At 36.3% G+C, this 14,181-nt stretch overlaps 2 protein-coding genes across 2 annotated transcripts; one reads left to right on the plus strand and one right to left on the minus strand.

Annotated features, from left to right (window-relative positions):
* The first annotated feature begins 4,495 nt into the window (after positions 1-4,495).
* On the plus strand, positions 4,496-5,023 carry LOC120636793. Its single transcript, XM_039908360.1, has one exon. The coding sequence runs from the start codon at positions 4,496-4,498 to the stop codon at positions 5,021-5,023; it is 528 nt and encodes a 175-aa protein (XP_039764294.1).
* Positions 5,024-12,679: 7,656 nt separating this feature from the next.
* LOC120636794 (REPTOR-binding partner-like) lies at positions 12,680-13,805 on the minus strand (the record flags this gene model as incomplete). Its single annotated transcript, XM_039908361.1, has 2 exons — positions 12,680-12,902; positions 13,662-13,805. Coding segments are annotated over 2 exons (249 nt in total), but the record flags the coding sequence as incomplete, so codon positions are not given.
* Between the last annotated feature and the right edge of the window lie 376 nt (positions 13,806-14,181).

The following is a 14,181-nucleotide window of genomic DNA, read 5'->3' on the forward strand; positions in this document are numbered from 1 at the left end:
CCTCTACCCTCCATAGTATAGAGGTATAGTCAGATTTTTTTTCGTAAAATTCTGACGTTTCTTGGTGATACCATAAATAAAAACATTCCTAGGTCTGGCTAACGAAAGTAGATACTGGATTTTTTTGCAAACTTTTTATATGACAACACTAAAGTGTCCCTACCATCGGATATTTACCCTACCAATTGGGGTATTTTAAGCGGAAAGTACTTAGGAATAATTAATTCCAAAAAGACATTTTCAAAACAAACTTATTTTAAACATTTTATAAAATGAGTTTTAAAAATACGTACGTATGCTAAAATTGAATTCATCGAAAATAAGTATCGTATGTTCGTGTTGGGGATCATTTCAAGAGCTTAAGTTGGTCTAATTAATAGCTTAATTAATTAGGTACACTATTTACTAGAGAAAAACTTGGCAAGATTATTTTAAAGAAATTAATTTTCGGCTGTTTTCCAAAAGATTTGGTAAAATCAGAATCAGTGTATGGTATCCCTATCTCTGACGCCACAAGATGGCGTGTTGTTGATTTGTTGATGTTTCGTTGTGGTTAACTTGCGTATAGTTTTGTTGTGATATATCCGTGTTAATGCTATAAAAATGAATAAAACTAATAAAGAGTGAAGTGCGAAAACTATTGTTTAGTATGATTTCGAAATATGAAGAGAAAAAGCTTGTGAAACAAGTCGTATTCCGAGAAAAACCGGATTGTTTACGTACTGTGACTGATTTTTTAGGTTAGTACGGTCAAAATGTCTTGATATTTTTTTATTTTCAATAAGTACATATTAGTTTTAGTTACTTTATATAATGTTATTGTTCTTTTACCGATAATGCACGAACGGCTGAAGTAAAACAAGCAATTGAAAAGATCACAGATTTAGATCAAAAAGATATGATGAAATCGCAGAACCAGTACTTAGAAGAACTATCTTCACTCACCGGTAAGTTTTCACTCAACGTTAATCTTAAACTAGTTTTGTAATACTTGTGTATTTTCTATTATTTCGTAGTTATGAGACTCACGATAATTGAAATTTTATTTTATTCTTTTTACAGATGTAAGTGTTATTACATTGAAGAGAATTAAAAAATAAGGTATGGTGAACGAAGTGGTCTGGAGGACTCCAGGTAAAAAAGACCTCACCCTTCAAAAGTGTCTTAGATAGTTTCGATATGGATGTTATTCGTAATAAAATGAACTAATTTTACATTGTGAGGAAACAAGTACCAACATTAAGATCTTTGTTGGCAGAGTTAAAAGAAAGCATAGAATTTGGTGGATGTCGTGAAACTCTCCGTCGCATATTATCAGCCAACGGTTATGAATTTAAGAAAAACAAAAATGAACGTTCATTATTAATTGAACGGTATGATATAGCTGCATGGAGACATCGCTTTTTGCGTACCATTGCATCGAAACGTGCAGAAGGCAAGCCAATAATCTACTTGAAACTTATGTCCACAAAACCTATAAGCCTAAAAAATGTTGGCAAGGTCCATCAACAAGTGGAATAATTGAAAATATATCGTCAGGAAAACGATATATTATTGTGCATGCAGGATCAGAGAAAGGCCCTGTTCCAAACTCATTGTTGGTATTTAGCACCAAATCGAAAATGGCCGACTACCACCATGACATGAATTCCACAAACTTCAACAAATGGCTTCAAGAAAAGCTTATGCCCAATTTGAATGAACCAACCAATAATTGTAATGGACAATGCATCATACCATTCTGTCATAATAAATAAAGCACCCACATCTCAAAATCGAAAGTTAGAGTTCATTTGAAACATACAATTCAAAAACAGAGTTGCTCTGCTTAGTAAATCAGAACACACCAGAACCTATTTATGAAGCTGATGAACTTTTAAGCCAAAACGGACATGAAGTGCTAAGACTTCCTCCATATCATTCTGACCTAAATGCTATAGAACTCATATGGAGTCTAGCAAAAAGAAATGTGGGAAGCAAAAATGTAAGCCAAACTCCAAAAGAGTTCGAGGATCTTATCTCGGTCTATCTTTTGAGTGTATTACAGCAGATGATTGGAAAAAAATGACAGACCATCATCAATCATTTGACGGCCGATTGGCGCAGTTTGCAGTGATCCTGCTTTCTGAGTCGTGAAGTGAGCCGTGGGTTCGATTCCCACAACTGGAAAATGTTCGTGTGATGAGCATGAATGTTTTTCAGTGTCTGGGTGTTTATATGTATATTCTAAGTATTTATGTATTTTATTTATAAAAATATTCAACCGTCATCTTAGTACCGATAACACAAGCTACGCTTACTTTGGGGCTAGATGGCGATGTGTGTATTGTCGTAATATATTTATTATTATTATTATTATTATTCATGTGGAAGACAAGTACAAAAGAAGAGACCTAGCTGAGAGAAGAGAGATATAGCTGAAAATAATTTAGAAAGCTTCATCATCAATTTAAGAGACAGCAGCGACTCCAGTGATAGTGACGATTCACTCCATGTTGAATTTTTAGATTCAGATTTTGATTATAGTGATTAAAAACCGTATAAAAATATACGGTGTTGTTTTCTTTGATACATACTCAGTACTCACATAGATTTACAAATATTTAAACTCATGATAATATTGATACTCATGATAGTGTTTGATAGCCTGTTTGTTCCTTTAATACGCCACAATGGGGTGACGTATCCGTGTGATAATAAAGAGTTAACAAGTGATATAAGCTACTTTTAATCTCTTCATTACGCGGACAAAATTGCAAGCATCCAATAGTAAAATAATAATAAATGTCAAAGTATCAAAGTGAGTTGTTCCAAATTTCCTTTTTACTTTAGGGCTGCCATGCTGATATTTTTTAAATTTGCCGCGCTTTTTCAGTATCAACTTTCATTAGCCAGACTTCTATCCACACTTTTAATAAAACTGACAGGACGATGCCAGTTAATAATAACATTGCATTTATAATATAAATATGGATGTTGACCTCGACAGTTAGTAATAAGTTTTATTTCAGGCAATAGTCCATGTAGGTACATAAAGGCGAGTTGGACTTGTGAAGGGAGTTTTCCGTACCAAGGTGCCACCACCAATATGAAGTATTAAAATCGAGCAAAAAAATTTTGATAAATTTTTTGATTTATTTTAATTTACACTCTTTATTTGAACATAAAAAAATATACAGAAGAAGAATTAAAAAAAAAACAGACAGAAGCATACAAAAAGCAAGGTATACAAAAGACGGCCTTATTGCTTAGTAGCGATCTCTTCCAGGCAACCACAGGATAAGGAAAACAAAAGGATAACAGACTGCAGGTACATATTTAAAAAAAATACATACTAATATTACTGAAGTCAATTTAAGGTAATCAAGATTTAAAAACCCTTCGATCACTCACTATTGTAATTGAGATGCTTAAAAGTGTTTGAATCTCCTATTATTATTCTTTCTTTACTTGTGTAAATGTTGGCCTACAAGGCTGCCTAATTCAATAGTTCATAATATTAGTAGTTGTAAGATTTATATTTTATAATAAAGCAATTTTGAAGAAAATACACTTATTTTAAATTTCTTTTAAATGAATTATTCTCTCCTTGAACAAGTTATCTAATTTAATAATTAATAAGACTGCTTGTCTACCAAAGGAGAGCTGGAAAATTGTAACCTGTGACATTGCACATCATAGTGTGCAGTTTTTATTTACATTTTTTTTCTGTTTTTGTTGACAGGTAGCTTTATTAAATTCTTTAAAATAATTAAATTTTGAATTTCCCGCGTGATTTTGTATTATCTGCTCATTTTGAATTTCCCGCATTTGCGAGTTCTATAGGGGTCTTCCAGAGATGGCGCTGATTTCAGTATAATTTAATTGTACGTAGTTATCATTCTTCTCCATAAAGTTTAAATGTTCCTTGTAAATGTTACACAAGAAATGATAGTTATCTGATGTGACAATAATGTTTTTATTGATCATGATATATATATTTTTATACTTATTGTTTCAGGTGTAGCCAATTTTATGAAGTGGACAATTCTAATCCAAAATTTGTATTTGCACCCTCTCTCACACAAGAACATTTAAATCCAAATACTAAACAGAAAAGAGGGTAAAACTAGCAGTTCAAGTGCTCAGCCCCACAGTTGCTGCTGGCATGTTTGCTAAAATAGCCCAAGGTAACTTTTTAAGATTTTTTTTTAAAGGATTCAGTAGCCAAATGACAGAAAAAGAACAGTTTTTTTTCTACCTAACCTATCTTGATAGTTTTTTAGGAAACTTATATTGTGGATACATATGGATTGTACTTATATATATAGTTCGCCTGCGCGCGATACAGTAGTACTCGGCGCGTCTCCGCTTGGGAAACACGGTTTATCAATTATACATGTGAGTCGCATTAACATCTTTTATTTGGAGTACTCCCAGTGACATACATCCCAGTGTACCTAAGGAAGTACAGGGTACCACAACAAATGGTGATCCCGACTAAGTGAACATCAAGATGGCTACACCTCCGGCACACGTACCCACTGCAGCTTCGGTAGCCTCAATGGAATTGGCAGCTATCACCCTCACATCCAAAATACTGGACTTCTGGACGGACCAGCCCAGGATTTTGTTCATCAGGACGGAGGCAATGCTGGCGCCACAAAAATTATCAGATGATGCCAGGTATGACATAGTTGTATCTAAATTGAGCAAGGATGCCATACAACAAGTCACTGATTTGCTAATAGAACCACCAGCTGTAAAGAAATTTGAAACCCTAAAGGCGCGGTTATTACTATTTACGAGGAGTCTAAAAACCAAACAGCTGCAAAAGCTAATTAGCGAAATGGAGCTGGGAGACCAAAAACCATCCCAACTTTTACGGCGCATGAGGGAGTTGGCCAAGGACAAAATACCGAATGATACGTTGCGGATCCTATGGCAAGGTCATTTGCCCAGTGCAGTACGCGCGGTATTGGCCGTCTCTGAAACGAAAGAGCTGGAACACCTATCAACGATTGCGGACAACGTGTTCATGTAAATAATTTATCGAACAGGCTTAGTTCTGCTGCCTATGCGGTAAAGAAGATACGCCATATGACCGACGTAGAAACTGCTAGACTGGTATATTTTAATTACTTTCACAGCATTATGTGATATGGAATTTTACTTTGGGGTAATTGCTGCTGATATTAGCACTATTTTCGTGCTGCAGAAGAGGGCTGTTCGTTTGATCTACAAAATGGGTCCGAGAGAGTCATTAAGAGATAAATTTAAAGATTTTAAAATAATGAGAGTGTATAGTCAGTACATATTTGAAAATTTACGTTCATAAAAACATTTCTAAATTTATTAAAAAAAAAACACAAATATGGGGAGTAATCAAAAATTCAATAAAATTCTTAAATTCTTTATTCATGTACGCCAATCACAGGTGCTTATGAACTTGTACTTATCATGGTGGTGCTAACTACATTTTTTTACTTAAAACTAAAGCTAGGAGGTTTTCATTCCATTCAATTTTCTTTTTAAATTTTAATCTTTTATTAACTCGTGGACCCATTTAAGGTATTGCACAAATTGTGACCAGCATCCCTGTAACAGAGTAAAACATTTTTGTAGAATAATTAAAAACATCATAGATTAATTGGACATAACACTATGATTACCTTGGAACACATATACTCATAATTTATGCCTTTATCCACAATCTTTTGACAAGAGCCTGCTGCAGTGCCCAACCTTCAAGCAGACCCTGGTTTACTCATTGAAGTCTCTGTGAACCGAGTCCTTATGTGATAGAGCTTTCCAACTCGGCTCAAATTGTGAACAAAGTGATTTGCTGTTATCTGTTGAAGAATTCTGTCCTCTATCTATAAGGAACTTCATTAGATAAAATAAATAATTCTTGAAATGAATATAAAAAGGGTAAAAATAAGGTTTGGATTTACAATATGAAATTTGCTATCTAAAGAAAATATTATATCCTCCTGCTTTTATTGGAAGCCAGCTGAAGTGTCTTAATTTCTTACATGTATTCATTTATAAACTAAATTACTGTAAATAAAAATCATTGTTCAGTGTCTTATCTTTATTAACTTGTATTATTTGTCTCCTCATAGATTTAAAAAAATAATTTTAATAACACACAAAAGTTAAATGCCTGTTGCAGAAGAATTGCTATAATTGTGTTGTGGCTTTTATATTGTGCCAAACACAACATGCATCTACAATCTTGCCAGCAGTGATTAGATTATAATGCATACTTGCTCTAAACAATCACCTGAAAAAGATATTTGGAAATAAAACATTTGACCATCAAACTATGTACATGATTTACTACAGTTTTCAATCTAGGAGACCCTAACATGCTATCTAAAGACAGAATTTTAATTTACTTTACCTGAAACATTCTTCTAATATACTTTAACAGTTCTCTACTGTATTGCATAGAGTAGTGTGGTGTCCCCTCTATAGTATTTAAGTTGTGGTCTTCATAGTTTTCCACAGAGGAAAAACTTTTCCACTTTCACCTGAAAATCCAAGCAATATTAACCTTGACGATTAAAAATCTATATTGGAATTTATTCAAAAAACCTAAAATAAGTAAAACCTAAAAAAACCTTATGCCCCATTATCATTTAATGCAGTTAAGTGTTGGCTGAGTGGGTGACGCTGCCACACATTGGAGTTAAGAGCAGAGCCTGGATTGCTGGCATCCATGCACAATATATTTAAATATGAGTCACAGATCTGTTAAATAAATTGAACATATCACATAATATTTAAATATAAGTTCAATATAAAACTTTCTATTATAACAGTGTGTTATAATTTTGCATTTCAATGAACATTTGGCCTTATTATTGCCACATGTGTCCCATCTGATATCTGAAGTCAATATTTACATAGAAGCTGAAAAGCATTCTTTTTGGTAAAGTACTCAACATATAACTGGCAAAATACAATTAGGCAAAATATAATTTCTTGACTTAGCTTTAATGGCATCCTTATCACGCTGGCCATGGGTGGGCAATTTAACAGTTTTTATTAAATTTGGTGTTAAGCACCTCTGTCATTTGTCTGAGATATAGGTACTATACTTAATTAAAACGCAACGAAAATGAGAGTTGTTTTCTTACCTTTGCCTCCGCCAATTATTCATCAATCCGACGTGGTTTGGGAATGCCTAAGTGGAGCGAGCTCCCACACTTGCCTAATTACAGTCTGCTTCCCAAACAACTGCTTTTTTATAAATTCCGCATCGGGAATATCCTAAAAGTAGTCTACATTGTTCCTCAGCAAGCTGCGGGCTCGACGGCGCCTGCTACGCTCACGCTCAGTCAAATGGTCTTGATGAACATAAACAGTCTTAGCCAACTTAAAAATATTCCACCTTAATCTGAATATTAAGATCTCACACTTCACAATTTAATTGTAATCAACAATAATATTGCTAAAAGGCAATGACTGCAGAATGGCGTCTCAATGGTCTTACAATGATCAATAGAACTCTCAAAATATTAGCAGACTACTAATTCGTGCGATCATTGAATTGTCATTGTGCAGCAGACTAGCAAATGTTCATTGGACTGTCAGTGGTCTTCCATCGGAAAATCATAATGACACCATAATGACATCATTGTGTTAGCAGACTACCAAATAGGTATGCCAAAATAGACAATTATGAAGTCACTCACTGATCGATCACTGACACACAATTGTAATAGCAGACTTGGGGCCCAGGTATACCTCTACACTCCATAGGCCCAGGGCAATAGATAGGATTAAGAGCGTAGACAGAGAAGTAAATTCTCTGTCTACGATTAAGAGTCTGTGAGTTTTTATTGATATTTGATTACCTCTACCCTCCATATATTTGATAAAGAGGTTTATATGCCTCTAATAAAAAACTTTATTATTATTATATATTTTTTTGGTTTATTTACGAAAAAAGTTTAACAAAAGATTGAATTGTCGTACATTTTTTGCTAACAGAGTTCACAACCGCCCACATCGGTTGTTAGTCAGTAGTATCATAGTACCTATGTCGTCAACTATTAGTAAGTCTGCTTCACAAGACCGTTGTTTTGCTATTTACTTGGTGCAATTTAGCTTGTCTAACGTGTTTTTTAATGTTTCTAAAGCCGTTAACATTGGATTTCAAGAAGTAACGGCCAGGTCGGACCGTGTTAAGTGCGTGGCACAGCACCCTATGGAGCATTGGCTGCTGTGTTCAATACCCCCATATTGAACGTCCATATATGGAATTATGAAACACACACATAGGTCAAAAGATCTGAGTTAAGGTACCCAAACATTGTTATAAATGAATTGTCATAGTGCTTCTAACTCCTTTAGTATGTTAGGGCTGTGTTCAAAGAAGTTGCGATCTATGTTCATAAGCTTAATAAAGCAATATTATTATTTTGACGGCCGATTGGCACAGTTTGTAGCGACCCTGCATTCTGAGCCCAAGGCCGTGGGTTCGATTCCCACTACTGGAAAATGTTTGTGTGATGAGCATGAATGTTTTTCAGTATCTGGGTGTTTAAATGTATATTATAAGTATTTATGTATATCATTCATAAAGATATTCATCGGCGAATTACAGAACAACCTCCAAAACTTATAGACCGAACATTAAGTCCGACATCACCGTCAATAACACAGGACTTAGAACAACCTGAATATCCTGCACACCAACCGGTTGCTTCTAAATCTTCTTCAAGAACACCCGATGTCGTACATCATGAATATCCCGCTGGCGAACCAGAACCTTGTGCATCATCTTCAAGAACACACAATGTCCAAAATCCTAAATTTCCCGAAGATAAACCAGAACCTTCCACATTATCTTCAGGAACACACTCAAATTCTCAATATCCTGCATACGAACCAGTTCCTTCGCTCAGAACACCAGATGTCGTACAATTTGAATATCCCGCCGGCCAACCAGCACCTTCAACATCATGGTCAGAGACACACGTTATTGAACATCCTAGTAATAATACAGACCAACCAATACCGTCGACATTATGGGCAGAGAAACACGATATTAAACATCCTAGTAATAATACAGACCAACCAATACCGTCGACATCATGGGCAGAGACACACGATATTGAACATCCTTGTAATAATACAGACCAACCAATATCGTCGACATCATGGGCAGAGACACACGATATTGAACATCCTAGTAATAATACAGACAAACCAACACCATCAACGTCATCATCATCGTTAGGCTCAAATAGGCGTAAAAAGGAACCAAGTTGCAGTACCTGTTTCACGGAGGCTCCTGTCTACACTCCTACGCTAGAAGAATTCTCTGTAATTTTCCAACGTGTATATGCCTATTGTCGCTATAACAACAAGAATAAAATCCGGTCTTGTGCGAGTCAGACTCGCACACGAAGAGTTTTATGAAAAGGACAATCATGTTATTAAATCGAAAATTTGGTATGGCGTCTATCTTGAATTTCAAATATAATATTATCCTCATCAGCATCAAAAATTCACAAATTTCTTTTTTGCTGACAGACAATTCAAAAGCTTTGCAAAATATACCCCCCGAAACTTTAATAGAAGTGTAAAAACAATTATTATTATTAGTTTCAATCTTCACAATAAAATATATTCAGCTACACGGCTCGCTGAGCTGTGTTGGTAATTCTAGTTCTTCTAGGGATCTCCTCATTTCTGATTTCATCTCAAAATACTCCTTAGCATAGCTATTTCCATTGCACGCTGAGTTATTCTTAGTCTTATGATGCTACTAACAAGCACCTTCAGATCCGTAAGTCATCACTGGCAACACGCAGTGATCTTTAGGCATTGAGATATTTTGGACAAAAAGATGCCACGAAGTTAGCTGAAAGCAGAGTAGGATTCGGTATTTCACCTCTTTCTCCAAATTGGACCTACCTAACTCAATCATGTGTCCTTAGTATATGTACCCGCGGGGGGACGATCTACGGCAGCTCGCGTCCGTAGGATCCACCACCTCATCCTGAGGCCCACCCTACACGTGTCCCCTGGGTGGTGCTAAACGAGCAGCCTAGCTACGGGCCTCGCCTGTAGGAGGAGTAAACCTCAACGCTCAAAAATCCCTGCCCAGTGATCACTCCCAACACTGGATAGGATCCAAACCTTGCTCCCATGATCCACTTTATTTCCCAAACACCTATAACCTTATTCCTCGTACCACTCTATCCCCTTCACAAGCAAACACTCACTCAACACAGTCACACACAAACACCTCACAAACAACACAAAAAAAAAAAAAAAAATCGTAAAAACCATGGAAGCGGATCCAAAAAATACACTACCCCAGGAGGGTACCGGACCCAGAGATGGGACCGGAGAATCCCTCTCTGCAACTCGAGCTCCAGTCGCGGACGGAACTCGGGCTGCAGGCTGCCCCTCGTATTCTGGGGGGGGCACAGAGTAAGTTCTTACTTTACTTTATTCTCTTCTATCTCTCCGCTTTACCTTAAAGAGCGTTTTTCCTTCTCTCAGCATCTTGTCAGTCTCCGGTCGGCGAATGACAACAAGCTTGAGATTCCCTTATCTCGCTCTCAGCGCTATAACGAGTCATTCACTGTTAAAGCTGTAACACTGTGGAACTCGCTCCCCTGGGAAATACGTCATTCCGAAACCATTCACCTGTTTAAACATCGCTTAAAGAATTATTACTTATCGATGTAATTGAGTAGTATGTAAGTTTATAATAGCATAAATATATATCACATATATCTATCATAGTATATATAAATTTATGTTGGTATTTGTGTAGTTAATATGTAAATGTAGTATGTATGTTCATGTAAGTTTATATTACATTTCTTTTTTTTTTTTTCTTGTTTTTTTGTAACTTTATGCACCATCCATTTTCCACTCTTTTATCGGCTTCGTACGCTCAGGTTGCCTTTAAAAGATCACTTTTAGTGATAAGGCCGCCTTTGCACCCTAGCACTAAGTCCTATTACTGTTTTCCTTGTATTTTCCTTTTTTTTGTTGTGTTGCAATAAAGTTTTTCTATTCTATTCTATTCTATTATCTTAAAGGAGTATGTACTAATTTTCAATTCCTTTTTAAATCCCTCCAAGTGTGTTTTAAAGGTTAATACATTTAATATAGATAAAAAAACATTCTGGCTGAATGCTCTTGTCATTATATCAGTGTTCTTTTTAACATTTATTCAAAAATAGGAATTGAAACCATGTTTTTGCATTATAGGTATTATAAGGGTCTTATAAGTCTTATACTATTTTGTCAGGACCATATTATATTAGTTGCCAACAGAGCATATCTAATGCTCTCTTATAACTTCGCGTTATTTTTGGTGTCTGCAATAATAGTCCAAGTGCTATAAAACTAGCACTGTTTCTTTTATTATAAAAAACTGAACATTTCCCTCGATTAGGGCGCATTTCCATTGGTGGATAACTTTGATGTCGAGTACCGTGTGATAGAGGCCAATGAAATTCTCCAGTTGCCCATACTAACAGCCAATGGGAATGCGCCATTAATTTGAGGGCATTTATCACAGATTGTTGTCTATTGATTCAAAATAGAATTTAGATGTTATTAAAATTTTTGAATTTGAATTCCATTGAAGCGGTTGTCTTGGACTAAAATTGCCTCGCTGACGGGTACAGGGGCAAAGAAAAGGAATGCCACGTTACATCCAAATATGATGGAAGTCTCTCTTCGGGACGAGAATTGCAAAAAATAAATCCGTAGGAGAACCAAAGTCCGACATAGCTCAAAGGGCTCAAAAGTGGAAGTGGGTGTTGGGGCCAACACGTTTTAGAGTGGAAACCGCAAATCGGTAAACGCAGTGTGAAATGACCTTCAGCCTTCTGGACAGATGATATCAGAAAGGTGTCAAGGTGTGAAAAGCATTGGTGGCACACTCTTGCTAAGACCCAATTCCAGCAGTGGACACTTGTAAGGTTTGATTTCGTTTCAGTGGCATTCCATCTTTGCCCCTGAACCGTTGTATTTTATGTTATTTCATCTTCCTATTCCTATTATTTATATTTTTTACCAGTATCAAAACAAATTTAATTTGGTAAATTCAAATAACAGTGAGGTTAAATTCGCTGCACACAAACCCTAAATTAAACTGACAGGTTAAGATGTAATATCCTTTGCTCAGATGAAAATGCGTAGGAGAGAGGACACAAATATATGTATCTCTCTCTGTCAGACGCAAGTAAGGTCAAACTTTATTTTTTATAATTATCTCTTTTAGTTTATCTTTGTTAAGAATACTTTCGAATTCGTGTACAGCAATTTTACCACCAGTATCTCTAATGTATTTTACCTGCATAGTGTCCTTTACAATTTTGAATAACCATGTAATTTTCTTAGCCATTAATAGGTGAACTTATCAGATTTTGAAATTATCAGAAAAATATTTGAAAAAAATTTCTCAATTGTTATTGAACGCCTAGTTTTTTCCAAATATATGTGAAAGAAATATTTTATAATTTAATTGACAGATGTATTTGAGCATAAATTTGTTTGTATAGACAATTACGAAAATACATTTTCGAGTAAGCATAATTTGGCAACGAGTAAAGTCGGATTTCTGTTATTGTCACATTCTAACCTTGATTATTTTTGAAAAAAAAAACAATGATAAGTATTAAAAAGGTGTGTGGCTGAACAAGACTGACTTATATTTTCAAAAAAATCTGGACACTATGAAGGTAATAAATATAAAATTTTTGGTTATATAATAAAACATATTACCCGGATAAGTGGAACTTAAATTGTAAGTTACCTTCAAAATTATATCTTCAGAAAGGCTGGGGCTCCTCCTGCTTCACTCCCATCTCTCGAAGCAGGTCTTCGATTCTTTCTGGAATCCGTCCCTGGTCGAGCTCGTTGTTCCATTGATAGTACTGAAAAAAGAAAATAAGAATAACGTGGATTCTTTGGATTCGGTGGGTCGGGTCTACTTAAAAGTAATCATAGTCATCATATCATTCCATTATCGGCCCACTAAAGAGCACGGTTCTCCTCCCATAATGAGAAGGGGTTAAGGCCGTAGTCCACCAAGCTGGCCCAGTGCGGATTGGTGGACTCCTCACAGCTTTAAGACCATTATGGAGAGCTCTCAGGATACAGGTCACCTCGCGATGTTTTCCTTCACCGTTGAAGCATGTGATATTTTGATAACTTAAAACGCACATAAATTAGAACAGTTAGAGGTGCGTGCTGGGATTCGAACTCGTCCCCCCGAAATTGAAGTCGAAGTACCAAAAGCCGATCTCCGCTTACCTCGTATAAGTTTTTATTATTTTTTCAACTACAGGTTAGCCTTTGAGTGCAATCTCACATGGTGGTAAGTGACGATGCAGTCTAAGATGGTAGCGGGCTACCTGTTAGGGAGCAAGGGAGCATGGTAGTCATAACTAAGCGGTTTCTACACGACATCGTACCGGAACACTAAATCGCTTTGCGGTACGTCTTTGTCGGTAACTAGCCAGACCAGACCAGAGAAAATTCAAAAATAAAAAAAAGCCTAAATTGCCCCTGCCGGGAATCGAACCAGGGTCCTCCGTACTTAAATTCACGGCGCTCACCGTTGCGCCAGGGAGGTCGTCACCCGTCAAGGGTGTTAATGAAATGTAAGTGTTTGCAAATAAAGTTAAACTTACTTTCTCGAGCTCTTTTCTCAGTGATAGAACGGAGCGTTCGCGGTCTGCCACGAGTTCCTCTAGATATTGGTAGCGCAACTTCTTCCGAGCACGGCATTCGCGAGCCGACTTTCTGCTTCTTTCTGAAATGATCACGAATTGTTTTTATAGTTGAACTTCTTTTGAATCATTGTCGTTTGAAACTCGATAAAACGAGAACGATGAAGTAATAAACACATAAATGCAGACACGGGTGAACACCCCCACATGATAACGGTTTAGTCCACCACGCTGGCGCAGTGCGGATTGGTGGACTCCACACGCCTTTTGAGAACATTATGGAGAACTCTCGGACGCTAGACGCTGTGTATGCCTTATCATAGGACCAAATTTTATAAGCGTTCGTTTAGCGTACGAGCTGTGGAACAGTGGAATGCGCTTCCATTGAGCATACGACGATCCAAATCACTGGCGATATTTAAAAGAGCAGTTAAGGCCCATTATATTGTTAACGACTATTAATAGTATGTATATACTTACT

Source organism: Pararge aegeria (genome assembly GCF_905163445.1).
Source record: "Pararge aegeria chromosome W unlocalized genomic scaffold, ilParAegt1.1 SUPER_W_unloc_2, whole genome shotgun sequence".
NCBI classification, from domain to species: domain Eukaryota; kingdom Metazoa; phylum Arthropoda; class Insecta; order Lepidoptera; family Nymphalidae; genus Pararge; species Pararge aegeria.